The sequence below is a fragment of the Pelecanus crispus genome, chromosome 11, assembly GCF_030463565.1.
Source record: "Pelecanus crispus isolate bPelCri1 chromosome 11, bPelCri1.pri, whole genome shotgun sequence".
NCBI lineage: Eukaryota > Metazoa > Chordata > Aves > Pelecaniformes > Pelecanidae > Pelecanus > Pelecanus crispus.
In genome coordinates, this window is record NC_134653.1 from 32,183,999 (window position 1) to 32,198,178 (window position 14,180).

The following is a 14,180-nucleotide window of genomic DNA, read 5'->3' on the forward strand; positions in this document are numbered from 1 at the left end:
TTGAGGTTGGACTGGAAGCCATCCCCTCGGCCGCTGGTGACTTGGGGTGAACCCTCATGGCGCCTGAGGTCCAAAGGGGCTCCCCGGAGCCATAAATGAGGCCTGGGGGTGGGGGACGCTGTGGAAGTTATTTGAAAATGCTGGTAGTTTGTTCGGGTTCGTTGCAGGAACGAGCACCCAAGCGCGGGCAACATGGCGGGGCGATGGGAAGCGCGAAGGGGACGGGGCCCGGGTGGGTGGAGGCCTCGGAGGCGCTCACCAGGACGGGGGCGCGCAGCCCTTCTGGGTTCTGGGGGGAGAAGGCCTGACGGGGTGCCGAGGGTGCAGCCGAGGCCCCGCGGCTGACCCTGGGCAGCCGCACGCCCGTGAGGAGCCGACGCCGTGGGCGCCCCACGCCCGCGCCGGGGCTCAGGGCTTCGCGGAGCGGCTCCCCCGCCGCCCCGCGGCTCCCGCTCGCTGAGGCGGCAGCGGCGGCGCGGCCCCGGGCGGGGCCCTGAGGCACCTGAGGCGCCGGCGGCCGCAGCGCGGCCAATCCCCGGCGGGGCCGCCCCGGGGCGCCCGGAGAGGGCGGCGGCGCTCGGGGGGGAGCCGCGTCCCGGCGGCGCCGCTCGGCTCCTGCGCTCCGCTCCGCTCCGCTCCATGGAGGAGGCGAACGGGGCCCTGCCCGGGGGCGAGGCGGGGGGCTCCCGCGGCGGCGCGGCCGCCCCGTCGGGCAAGAAGGAGCTGAAGGTGGTGATCGTGGGGGACGGCGGCTGCGGGAAGACGTCGCTGCTGATGGTGTACGCCAAGGGCGCCTTCCCCGAGGTGAGCGGGCGGTCCGCCGCCGGGCCCGGCCTGGCCGGGGCGCGAAGGGGCCGGGGCCGGCCCGGCGGAGCGGCCGGGGCCGGCTGCGAGCTGCTTGCCCCTAGCTAGAACCGCTTCCCCTCCCTTTGCAGCAATACGCGCCGTCCGTCTTCGAGAAATACACCACCAGCGTTACCTTGGGCAAAAAGGAGGTCACCCTCAATTTGTACGACACCGCAGGTAAGGGTGGTTTGGGTTTTTTTTCCACACACGCTTTCTGTTTTCCCGACCCCAGAGCTGCGAGAGGCAGTTTTTGTGCGGCCACCGGGATAGGACTGTGCTGGGGCACCGGCCTGGGACTGAGCCCAAACCCAGCCCCCAGGTTTTCGTAATTTCAGACAAATAAGCAGAAACTGCTTTTTACCGGTGTAAAATGCCGCTCCTGTGAACCTGCCCGTTCTTCTGTTCCAGCAGCTTTGGTTGTGTCAGCTTAAACCAGACTGATACTGGAAGGCTGTAAAGCTGGACCTGTTTTCAAATTGCTTTTCTACTAGCATACTTTTAGCATAATATCGCAGTTAAGACTGCTAGAGATTAAAGTACAAACAAAACCACCACCATTACCTGTTGCTCGCATAAATGTGTCTTCCAGGAAAAAAAGGGTCACTTGTCTTACGGCAGTTCTAGCCACGGACTCGTTCATTATCTTAACAACCCAGTTTCTTAATAAAATCGCATCAAATAGCAAACATATCTGAAGGTATTAAAACTCAGTTCCCAGATGCAAAGTGCAATACAGTCAACCAGAAAAATATTTTAATCTCCTGCCATGTGTGATCGAATAGTGAAGGAGAAAAAGGCTGGTTTGTGTTGAAAGGCCATAGCAGTGAAAGTTATTTGAAAATGCTGGTAGTTTGTTCAGGTTCATTTCAGGAACTTGTGAAATGGTTTGTGTTCAACTTCATTCAAAGTTCCTAGACTCTTGTTACCCAGCTGTGTTCCTAAATGAACCCTAAAATTGACACGTGCTCTGTTTCAGCTCAGCGTAAATTGTGTTTCAGTTCAAGCCTGTGAAGTTGTTCCAAATTTACACCAAGACTAATAAGAACCAAATTCGGTCTATATTCGGTTTTTGAATAGTAATAAAACACACTTACCTTCTTGCATACTGTACATGATATCTGAATAGGTAATTTTAAAGGTTTTTAATCTAAAAGTGAATTTTATTGCTAATCTTTACTGCAGTATAGTAAGATCCTGAGCACCCAATTTGCCAATACATCTTCTTGTGTCACTGTTCTCAAGTCGAGTGATTTGGATAACATAGCTTCTACTGAATGGCAAGGCTTTTGTGTTTCAGTCTTGAAGGAAAAGAGAAGGGCTGAAATCTAGTGTGAGCAAGCAAAGAGAGCTTTCCTTTATGTAGTGTGTTGGCACAAAGAACTTGCCCCAGCGAACTTGTCAAGTTTTTATATTTGTTTGCTGTCAGTGTGGAATTTTTGCCTGTCACACAGTTCTTGATATTTGGCCGACTCTCATTTAAAATCACCGTGCTGTAGCTTCCAGCATTTGCCTTTGGAGTCTCTTCCAGGCTTTAAGGAACATGGGCTGGAACCAGAAATAGTGGTAGGTAGGGCAAGTTCAGTATTGCAGCACTAAACTCTTGCAAGCCTGACATAAGTGCCCAGCTCCTCGTGTCACGCAGGGGGTTCAGCTCTGTGCAAGACCTACGGCCACCAGCAGCCCAGAGCATGCTCGCTGAACCCGGCGCTGGTGGCTTGTCTTAACCCCGTTTCCTTGTTCAGGCATGTAACTTTAGCAGAAAGTGTCTACCCTTCCATGTTTATTTCACAGCTATAAATACTGTCTTGGATCAAAGCATTGCCCCATTGAAGAACAGAGCGGGGTGTATTTTGTGTCTCCTAAGACACTTTGGGAAGTGGAGATGCCATCGTTGCCTAGCTGGCAGAGCTCTTTGCCATGAAAGAGAATTGCTTTCCATCTCTTATCTGGAAACCTTGAAACTGGACATGTCACACCTCCCAAAACAGTGTCATGGTCACCAGGCTACCAGTTGCTAGAGGCTGCTGTCTGCTTCCTTCCTGTTAAATTTCTTTTGCTTTGCATGAGACATATCAAGATGATCAGGTGCAAAGAAAGGGAGGACATTGCCACCTTGGTTAACACATTTGCTTGGGAGGGGGAAAGACTTGAGTTTTGCTTCTGTTTTAAAGCTGCTCACATAGTTTTGTGTTACAGATCTGTGTCATAATCTGTAATTCAAGCAGCTTTTCATCCTCTTTCTGAAGCTGGAAGTTGTGCTAGAGGAAGAACTCACTTGAGCACACATTTTAATCCCATCCTGTTTTTAATAATACAAAACTGATACTGAGTTCCTTAAGGGTTAGACTACGACCAAGAGTTGTGTCCTGTCCTCTAAGTTCAAGTAGTGCAGTAAGAGAAGAGCAAGGGGAGTGTCCAGTTCAGGAAACAAGAGAGCTCCTGTCCCTCTGCCATGTGGATGCGGCATGAGAGATGCAGTTTTGGAATCGGTGTTTCACTATGTTGACTTGCTTCCATCCTATCATGCAGCAGCAGCTCATTAAATTCCTCTCTCAGCTGGGTGATGATGCTCTGGGGTGGGTGTACAGCAGCAATTGCAGCTTAAAGAGGAGTCTAAACATACAACTTATTACTGGAAGTACAGCGCAACACATTGCCGTATTTTATGAATCATCTTCTGACTTACTGGACTGCTTGAGTTGTTCTTGCTCTTCTCTAAAATCCTAAGACAGCTTTACGCTTGTGTTTTGCTTCTCAGTCTGAAAGGTTCCCAAATCATTCAGATTATCATAAAATCATTTAAATGGGATCAAAAGGATGTAAAACCATTCTGAGGTGAAGGGCTTCAGCTTAGTGCCATGCAGCAGTGTAGGGGAGGAGAAGGCAAAGCTGTTCTTCTAAAAAGTGTCACTGGATCTTCATGATGCACCCAGTGCAGAAAGGACTATTTTTAGGATCTTGCTAAGAGCAACACTAAGTAGAACTGCATGTACTTCAGCATCATGGGAAGGTAAAGGACAGGTTCAGCTCCGTGGGCTGTTTAAAGTTAAGAAGGATTCTTTGTATTGTCAAGTCCTGTGCAGCTTGAGACTTTGAGCTTGTCCTCCTTACTGAAGGACACAAAGAAAGTGCCTAAGAATCAAACATTTCAAGCTACAAAAGGTATTTTTTTTCTTGTCAAGAATTTTGGTAACAAATGAAGTTAACGAGATAGTCTAAAATACGCTAGAATAACAATTTTTTGTGAGACTTTTGTACTATGCTATCCTGTCTTCCTCATCAGAGGCACCTCTTGCTGTTGCAGGAAGTTGGTGGTATACATACGCAATGCATAAAGGCTTTGTAATATCACTCATCTCGTTTGCAAACAGGCTTTGCAGCTGCTTATTCAATTAAAAGTTTCCATTTCTTGCTGTGCTCGATAGAGGCAAAGGCATTGAGCGGTAAATTAACTCTGTAATTTTTTACATACTAAGGGAGCAGTATTGATGCTTTAGCTGCAGTTCACACGCAGGGTTCAATTTCTGATGCTGTCCAGTGCAGGACTTTCTCAGACCAAAGAAAAGAGCTCTGCTGGGCTGGGGAAGGCTGGGGAGGAAGTAATGCCTCATCATTGTGGGTGCGTGCTCTGACTGTCAGGAAGCACACGCAAAGCCTCCAGCGGGGTTTTTCAGGTCTGTAATGACAGATGCACGTCAGTCTGAGGCCTTAAGAGAAATTTTAAAAGCGGGTATATGCAAGAGTAATTTTTCATAGCTTTGAAGGGGAGGGCGTGCCTGAGGAAGACAAAAAACACCCAACTTTTTAATTGAAGTGTGCCCCCACCACCCCCCTAAGTAGCCTCTTCTACTGGTTTTATTCTTGCCAAGAATGTCTGTTTCCCAATTTTTTTTTTTTAAACATAGCTGGCAAGCTAATAACCATGGTATTCCCATGGAGCCTGCAGAATAACAAATCAAAGAGAATTGGGTGCATTTCTGTCTGCGTGTGAGGGCTCGCCATCGCACGGTTCTATGTTGATCCTAAACCATGAGTGTGGCGTATTACAGACAGCACGTGGCCATCCGTAGGAAGTGGTCGGCTGGTCTGGACAGGGTGGCAGGAGATTACGTTCTTCCTTACCTGCTGGTGGTTGGTGGCGACGGACAGCGCTGCTGTACGTTAGGACAACACGTACTGGTAGATTCCTAGGCTGGCAAGTCTTGGCTCTATCGTTTACCCTCTCCTGTCAATGGGTGCTGAGCTCCTTTATGGACTGAGCAACGCACAGGCTGGCGCTTCTTAGGTAGTGAAGGGGTGAGAAAGAGCAGACAGAGGTGAACATGCATGTGCGACCAAGACCTGTGGTTTCACTTCTTCCCCTGTTCACCCTCAACCGTCACCTGAGGTTGCACCCCGCTGTGGGGCCTGACTGCACTGATGTGGGTTACGCAGCACATCACAGAGGCATGCAGGAGTGTGATCTTTGCAAAGAATTAGCAGATTTTAGGTGAATTCAGATGGACGGAGTTTTTTCTTTAAAAAAAAAAACAAACAAAACAAACAGGGTCTCTGATGCTACAATGAATTGAGGAAGGCAGAGGAGAGTCACAGATATGCTCACACGTAGGCATATATTTGACTGATTCTTCCACAGCACGCTTTTTGTTAACTGGGGAAAGAAAACAGCTACCTGTGCTTGAGGAAGCACATGCGGGGGGGGGGGGTTGCATATACATTCAGTTACTTCTTAGGTTCAGCCCTGTTCTTTCATTTTAAAACTCTTCTACTAGAAGACCTCAATCTGTGCCAAATTAGCTCTGACCACAGACTGAGCAGCTTTACAGAGAAAAAGTCTCCCAGGCCCTTTCTTGCATTTCAGCAGCAGCACTTAAGGACAGGGGGTGAAAGGGATTGTCTTCAGTGAGAGGGATGTCGATGTTTAGACACAGCTTGATCTGGGTCCTGTTATATCCTCGGCAACTGAAGAACTGCGTCTGTGCTCTTAAAGAATAGCTTCCTCTCCTTCCAAGTGAGTGCTGCAATCATCCAACCATAATACAAGTTAAGCAATTACCATCTAACCTTCCCCCTGTGGCCTCTGCGCTATACCTTGTTCTGTGCTCTGTATTTGAAATTCCAAATATGCACGGAGCCACATTTTATACAGCAGCATTTTCTCATGCATTTATTTTTTCAGTTTGCTTAAAAAAAACCATAACTGCACAGCTGGTTTTGAAGATGAAGGCGCAGTTCCCTGGGGCATATCTATAGGTTTTGATTTGCAATACAGCATATTTGTGTCACATCACTGAAGACACCTATTCTGTTATCTCATCCAGGGGAGTATGGTTTTAGCTGTATGTTCCGATTCCAAGCAAACGAACACATTTCTTGCAAGGGGACAGTCCTGTCTGCCGCACAGATTGCCAGCAATAACTTGGAGGGCCTTTTGATTTTACAAGCTACATTGGTAGAAGCTCAGAGGCATTAACCTGAACAGGGAAAATCATACACAGCACATAACACTAGAGGAAGTTAAGAGAAAAAAAAAAAGTTTGGCACCGGCTGCATTTAATGCATTTAGAGGCTTATCTCAGCAACAAAATAGTAAATCGGTTGCAAACAAGTAGGTGAATTTGGGAGAATAAGAAGGGCTAAGCAGTACAGTCTTTGCTGTGAATGTTTATACAAACATGCAGAATTTTGTCAATTGTCTATTATTTCTATAGTAAACTTTGAGGGATCGATACTTTGTTGTGCACCTCGCCCATGGAGCATGCTGCTCTTGCAGGAGCTCAAATACAGAGTGGTCTAAACCTAAGATTCCCATTTTACAAACATCTCAGGCAAACTGAATAATGGCTTATCCAGCAGGGATTGCCTTGTAATCACATGTATCTCAATCCATCATTTAAATTAAGGAGGAAGGCAAAGTATTGTAGAATTATTGGCCTTCTGGTATCTGCAATTCTTCAGATTGCAGCTGGAGACAAGCATGTTGGCTCGAGTGATGAGTGTGTGACTTGGGACTGAGCCAGGTACCAGGGCAGGAATAATCGGTGTAAAGTTGGGGCATGCCAAAATTTTCCTTTATTTGAATTCCTTTATTTGAAATATCAACACAAATATTTGAGCTGTGTAACTTCCCTGTAGGGCAGTTTCTGGGCTGTGTGTGTACATTGTGGTGATTGTGGGAAGGAATGGCAGTCCCAGTTCTCATTTTGGACATTTGGTGCATCACACAGATGTACCTGATTCCAGGGGCAGCATTCAGGTGGCAAATAGATCTTCTATAGACCACTTAAATCACGGTTTCTTCCATATTAAGTCTCTGAAAAAATCTCAAATGAAAAAGACTGGGTTTTTTTCCTGACCTGCCAACTATATCTGGTAATCACTGCTTTCTTGAACTTAATCTGTCAAAGCAAGACACCTTCAGACCCCAGCACGGCGATTACTGCTAAGTCATATGTACAGCAAGGGAAAGAGTACAGGTCGGAAGCAAATTAGCTTCCTCTTGTCAGATCACGTGCTAGAATATCCCTAATCAGAAGTATGACAAATCCCCTGCTTTTCCAGAATTCAGCAGCATCCCTAAGATCTGCTGTGGAGTCCTGCTTCAAAGACCACTTAAGCCTGGCTCGTATTGCAGCATGTCTTGTAAAATCACATGCGTGCTGCTACAGTGAGCAGCGGTGCTAAAGGCACAGTGTGCTGATCGCTGCTTCTTCTCAGCTCACTGGGCTGGGAAAAGCAAGTTTGCCACTGAGATTTTTACTTCAGCATTCGCATCTAGTAAATACGGCGTTTCTTCTCCTCACAGCATCACATGTGCAAACGTATTTGGGAGAACAGAACCACTGCCAAATTGCAAATCTTTTAATTGGTAACTGTCAAATTCCTCTCGCTGATTTTGCTTGTAAGCAACAACTTGGCAATCGGCAATTAGAACTGCTTCTAAGTACTTAGCAGTTGGACAAAGCAGGCTTTTTATTAAAACTTGCCAAGGACACATTTTATATTCTGAAGCATTGGTTTTGTCAGTGAAGAATCTCCTGCATTGAAGGGAAGGAATTTTACAAGTATGGAAAACTTTCAGTCTATGCAATTATAGTACCATTGTTCTTGATCTCAAGTCTCTTTATCTTTATGTATTCCCATCATACTGCTTGTTAAAGAAAGAGATTTCTTTTATCCAAAACATTCTGTGTTTCAGGGCAGGAGGACTACGATCGGCTACGACCGCTTTCTTACCAGAACACAAACGTCGTATTAATTTGTTACGATGTCATGAACCCCACTAGCTATGATAATGTAACCGCTAAGGTAAGAAGCTTTCATAATTGCTTCAACCTTTTAAATGAATTACATGTGCCTGATACACAGCAGGATGTCAGATTAAAAAAGCCGATGCTTTTAGTGTCTCGTACCCTGGGCGTGTAGATGCACAGATCACTCATCGTGCACTGAGCTGCAGGTCACAGACCTTAGACCTGGAGTTCACCTCTCCAAGGCTTCTAAGTGCTCAGAGTTGGGGTTGACTCCACAGTACGCTAAAAAGATCACAAACCAGCAGTGAAATCACTCCTTTATCTGTAGCGATGTCACACGACCAAGATTGCACACAGGCATTTAAGATTCAAGTCTACTTCCATCACATGCATATGTAACTACAGGGTCGAGACATGAAAGCAACCACTTGTCTGTACGAGGATTTCTGTAATGCTCCAAAGCAGAAGTTAGCGTTCCTGTACATAGCACCAGCAAAACAAAGCAAGACTTGGTCCCAATTCTGCTCTTAAATATGACTTTAGAGGAGCTCTTCTGAATTTAAACAGATGTGAAGTAAGTGCTTTGGCATAGCAGCAGACGTTATAAAGCAACTGACTTTGGGTAGGACTCCAATGTTTCTGTAATGTAAGTAGTGCACTTTGGGCCCCTACCGCTACATTAATGGCTTTCAAAATGCTGAAAATGCAGGATATATTAAATGCTGGTTCTGTGCCTTGGCTTTATTGTTTTGATTTGGGGGGGGAGGGGAGTAAGCCAGATGTAAAAGTTGTTTTCCTACCAACAGTGGTATCCTGAAGTGAATCACTTCTGCCGAGGTGTCCCGCTCGTACTGATCGGCTGCAAGACAGACCTTCGGAAAGACAAAGAACAGTTGCGCAAGCTCAGGGCTTCTAAGCAGGAACCCATTACTTACAACCAGGTGAATACACGTGCATTTAAAGTGGTGTCCTCTTTGCAAGAGAGAAAGCACACTTACTTCAGTGGCATCATTGCTCACGAGTGCAATCACAGATACTCCAAAATTAGGTGATCGCAGTATCCAGATAAAGAAATTACTGACAGTCAGCACTAACAGGGGTTTCTGTAAGTCCTTTTTGGAAGTGGCCAAATTGCCACCCATTTTTAGTACGAAAGCAAGGAGAAATTTGAAGAGCATTTTGCGTATGTTGAGGTGTCTGAAAGGAAACTACTAGCTCCACCTTCTAGGCTCATTACAGCTCATTCTTGTTTCCTTTCACAGCTGGGTTATTACTGTTACAAATTTGTAAGCCTCAACAAGTTTGTTGGACTCCCTTCATAATTTTTATTAGGATACATTGCTCCCATCACTGGTACTTTGATCAGGATTGTGAAAAAGGCTGGAGATGCTAGGACACACATTACAGGATTAAAAATACTGACCATTCTGGAAAAAATGTGTTTTGCAAACCCTATTTAAAAATAAATCCTTTCAAGGACAATAGAGAAGCCTTGCAGATGTTTTTGCTAACATAAGAGACCTTTCTTTGAAGTCTCTAAAGTAATCTTAAAAAAATTACATATTATCAAGGGTTTTCAATTTAAGTATTACAAAGCAGTGAGACTTACAAGTAGTGTTACAACACCGGCATAGCTGTCCTAGGTACACAAGAAACAGTCGGTGGTGGAACAGCTTGTCCCATGTCACACAAGACCTTTCTGCTCTGGTCTCCCACTTTTTTTTTTTTTTTTTTTTTAACTACATACAAAGCCATCCTTTCTCCTCTCATCTCAGAGCAAGAACAGCAGCTTTCAAACTGTTTGAGACACAAGTCCAGGGAACAAGGTTAAGTGCACTAAGACCTTGAATGAATCATTCCTTTTTCTAAACAGCATGAAAAGAAACTGCAACTGTATCACCACTAAACCACACCGAGATTTTTAGCTTGTCTTCCTTGTGCACAAGACGAGATGCCCATCCTGTCGCTCTGTGAACAGCTGCAGATTGTCCTTCATTTGCATTAATAACTGCCTTCATCACTCTCACAGATGAGGTTCAGGGAGTCTGCTGAGGCCTCACGCAATTAAATTCCAGGGCCCGTATGATGTACAAATTTTGTCTCCTATGCGAGCCCTCCCACTTGGTTTTTCTCCCCTTAAATATACACTACCTCAGTCTTTTACAGCTGATGGCATCTTCAGTCACACGACATGATGCTTCCCGATGCCAGGCACAGAGGAGCTGAACAGTATCTGCCAGTACTGCAGCTTGCAAACAACTGGAAGGAGACAAACTTCACTTAAATAGGCTGAAGAAAAATCCCCCTATAGAAGCCTGAGTGCTCAAGTGACCCCACTCCCAGGGCTTACAATGAATAAATGCAGTTTGTGAGCTGTGGGTTGTAGACTGGAATTCACACTCCAGGACTCAAAAGCATTCAAAACTGGGGGCTGACTCTGCAATGACAATAAAAGGATCACAAGCAAAGTAAGAAATTGCTGTGTTTTGTCTGTAGTGATTTCAGGCAGCCAGGATTGCATGCAAATGTTTAGTCCGTTCCCATTGCATGCATTTGAGTGAAGTTGAGAAACGCAGACACCCATTTGTGGATACGAGGATTTCGGCTGAGCCGTTGTGATACTCCAAAGCAAAAGTCAACACTAAAGGTGACATCATGTAATAGTTAAGGTCAGGCCTGAAAAAAGCATCCTTGTGTAGACATCTTATCCTCTCTTGATTATCTACCTCAGCATTTCTTCTGAACAAATTTAATAGTGAGCATATTTTTACACTGTCAGTAGTTAGCATCTTAGAGTCTCTAATGCACTGAAACTGTTAGGCCAGGCATAGAGAAAAAAAAAAAAAAACAACCTATTTTATTTCACAGTGCCTCAGTTTATTACCAATGCCACTTACACTCTAGCACTATACTCAGAGGCAGCTTCTTTCTTCCTGACCTCATAATACAAAGATGTACAAAATAATTCCCTTTCCCATCTCACTTTCCTTCTCTCATACATTGGGTTTACATCTTTTCTTACCTTCCGTTCTTTCCAGGGTGAAACAGCTTGTCAGCAGATTAATGCAGAAATCTATCTGGAGTGCTCAGCAAAATGTCGTGAAAACATAGAAAATGTTTTTAAAGAAGCAACCACCATTGCACTGAATGCCATCAAAAAAGCCAAGCGCCGAAAGAAACGGAGAGTGTGCTCAGTGTCGTGATCTGGACTGCAAGAGGGCATTGACTGCATGAGAGCAAAGCAATTCAGATTTTAAAAACAGTATAAAGACTTCTTTTTCAATTACATATTTGTATTCCTAAAATAATTTTTATTTTCAAGTGTTAGTTATTTTTAGTATTTTTGCACTTTTGTTGCAATGTTCTCACAAAGTTTTCAAAGCTCTTTATCAAGGTTAACCAGCGCTGCATGCCTTTGTCCACCTGGCTTTTGCTCCTAACTGCAAGTGACCACCAGTCAGGTCTCGGACTCACTATTTAAATTGCAACGAAGAGTGACTACTACTATATGACTTAATTAGTGCGGGTTTTTTCCTTTGCAAAGTACTTGTGGCATGTTATAGCTCCGATTTACTGTCTTTTTCAAGCAGAAAAGCTACATCTTTTAGAAGTGATGTTAGAGCAGCTTATTGGGCACCTTTGAAGAGACAGAAATTAAGTTCTGTCTTAGCATTTTCAAATTAATTTACTTGGAGGCAGTTAGCCTCCAGCTGCCTCCAGAGTGCGCAGAGAGAGTATCCACTACTGCCCCTGTACCACTGGGCCAGCTTTGCAGAGCTGCTCCTTTAGAGCTCTCCTTGCAAGGTCTGCTGCTGTAACAGAAAGTAATATTTATCAGTGGAAGTACAACATCGGTTGCTCCAATTCAGATATGGAATATCATGGAGAATAATTTACAGCACTCAAAGTTAGAAGTACTCCAGGCAGCTACTGTGTGTAATGTGAAGTCAGTTTTACAGTAAACTTACTTAGCTTATTTAATACATGACAGATGCAAATACTGGTGCATGCTAGGGGAAATACTTAACTCATGTTTGTTAACTGATGAAATCATCTCCACTGCTAAATTAAAATTTTCCCCTTTGTGACGAAGATGTCAGTTGCCTGTTTAAGGATGAGGGATGCTCCCGCTGCACAACCTAGTATACGTGCCTCGCACCTCTAGCTCTTTTGCACATCCTCATGCAGTGAGATCTCGGATTTCAGGAGCCATCACTGCTTTGTAGCTATCATAAACCAAACCCTTGACAGGGAAGGAGGTTTCTGCAGTACACGTGTTGCTGAAAGCTTTCTGTATAAGGCAAACTACAGCCCATCCTCAGGGAGAATACATAGGACTTGCATAACGCTAACAAGACACAACCTTTTGCCAAAAGGCTTGGACGGTGCGTGCCAGGAGTCTGTTAGACAAACACTGCAGGAAGAGCCTGGTAACTGTACATCATACAGAGTTCGTGCAGCTGTATTCTCTGTTGGTTACATGACCAGCTGGTGAAAAACACTCTTGGAGCAAGCCATCATTATTATTTTACCTGCAGGGTAAAGATATCTTGATCCTTGAAATCATACTTTTTTTTTTTTTCCCCTTCCCCTAACTTGTTTTGATTTAATTAAGGTTTGAGAATCCCTATGAGCTTAAAATGGAAACCTAAAAAAAAAAAAAAAAACCAAACCAAAAACATTACAAGTTTGTGCCCATCTTTGACTACAGAAAAATCTTGAAGAATTGTGCAGCCCTTTCTCCTCAAGAAGACATTTGTCAGTAAAAGACACAGAACCACCCATCACCTTACCCAGTACGAAACTGAAAGATCAACGTGCAGGAAGTTGCAACGTTTACCCTCAGCTCCTCAGCAGAAATCTTTCTTGCTTTTTAAATCTGAGTTTCTCACGCTGCAGAACTCAAGCTACTCACCACGTGCAGACCTCCCCACCCCTGGAGAACCACATCCAGTGCTCAGATCCAGCAGGTTCCGGCATTATTCTCAAAATAATGCAATTATTAAAATAAAACAATTTACATTTAATAAATGGAGAGTTCAAAGGATTAAAAAAAAACCCCACCACCACCAAGCCAGCCTCACAGGGTGTGCAGAAGACAAAAGTTAACATAGCAAGATACAGCCCAGCTAGTGTGAAGGTTGTTCAAAATATGCAAATTGCAATTTATTGTTCACGCCCACAGGACAGTGACCCTGTAAAAGGTAATTTTGCTGGCCTCGCAGCAACAGAACAACTGATGAAACCATTTCAAGTCTGTAGTGTGAGTATATTTCTTTATGAGCACGCTTACTGGGAGAAGGGCATAATTTTCAGATCACACTCTGCCAAAGCATAGGCCCAATGTGGGCTTTGTGCTAGCTCAAAGGAAACCTTCACCCTTGGGAAAGATGCCACCTCAAGCAGCTCACAATACTGCAGCTGGCCTTAGGAGGTACAGGTGTACAGCACCCAACACAAGCTTATTTGAATAAGTTTAACTTCAAGCAGCACAAGGAGTTAAGCAGGATGGCAGTCGCTATTTGTTCTCTGCCATTCAAGTGTTTACATTCCCTTAACTACTGGTACAAGCGCAGCATCTAAAGAAAGTATTTAATATTTCTGCTGAGCCTGTCCTCCCCTTTCCAGAACAGCACTGGGAGCAAAAAAAATCTGAAAACAGAAACCAAAGTGCACCTGCACTTACTGCCATTGATCAAGGCCATTTTAAAGAAAAACGGTGTCTCGAAAAAACGACCCAAAGGGCAGTGTATTTGTTATTAAAAAGGGGCTGAAGCAGCTGCGTATTGAACAGTTTATTTTAGGTCTTTTCCAGGCCCGGACAGATGACCTGGTTGCCCTGGAAGAGGGTTAGCAGACTTCCCTGCCATTTAACAACTGGTTTTGCTTGCTTGTTTTTGTTCTCAAGAGAGGATTTCTCTTCTTTAAATAGCTTTTTAAAAGTATATATAGCAGCAGTAAGGTACCAAGATGGGCATTTTTTTTTTTTCCACAGTACACACAGGTTAGTACTGCCACTGAAAATATGCCTTAAACAAATGCCTTTAAAAAACAGCATTCGTTCTGTATTACTGATCAACC

At 44.6% G+C, this 14,180-nt stretch overlaps 1 protein-coding gene across 1 annotated transcript; it reads left to right on the top strand.

Moving 5' to 3' along the window:
* Positions 1-639: 639 nt before the first annotated feature.
* RHOF (ras homolog family member F, filopodia associated) lies at positions 640-12,203 on the top strand. Its single transcript, XM_075718426.1, has 5 exons — positions 640-804; positions 936-1,023; positions 8,045-8,154; positions 8,906-9,040; positions 11,138-12,203. The coding sequence occupies exons 1-5, from the start codon at positions 640-642 to the stop codon at positions 11,300-11,302; spliced, it is 663 nt and encodes a 220-aa protein (XP_075574541.1). The 3' UTR covers positions 11,303-12,203.
* The last annotated feature ends 1,977 nt before the right edge of the window (positions 12,204-14,180 follow it).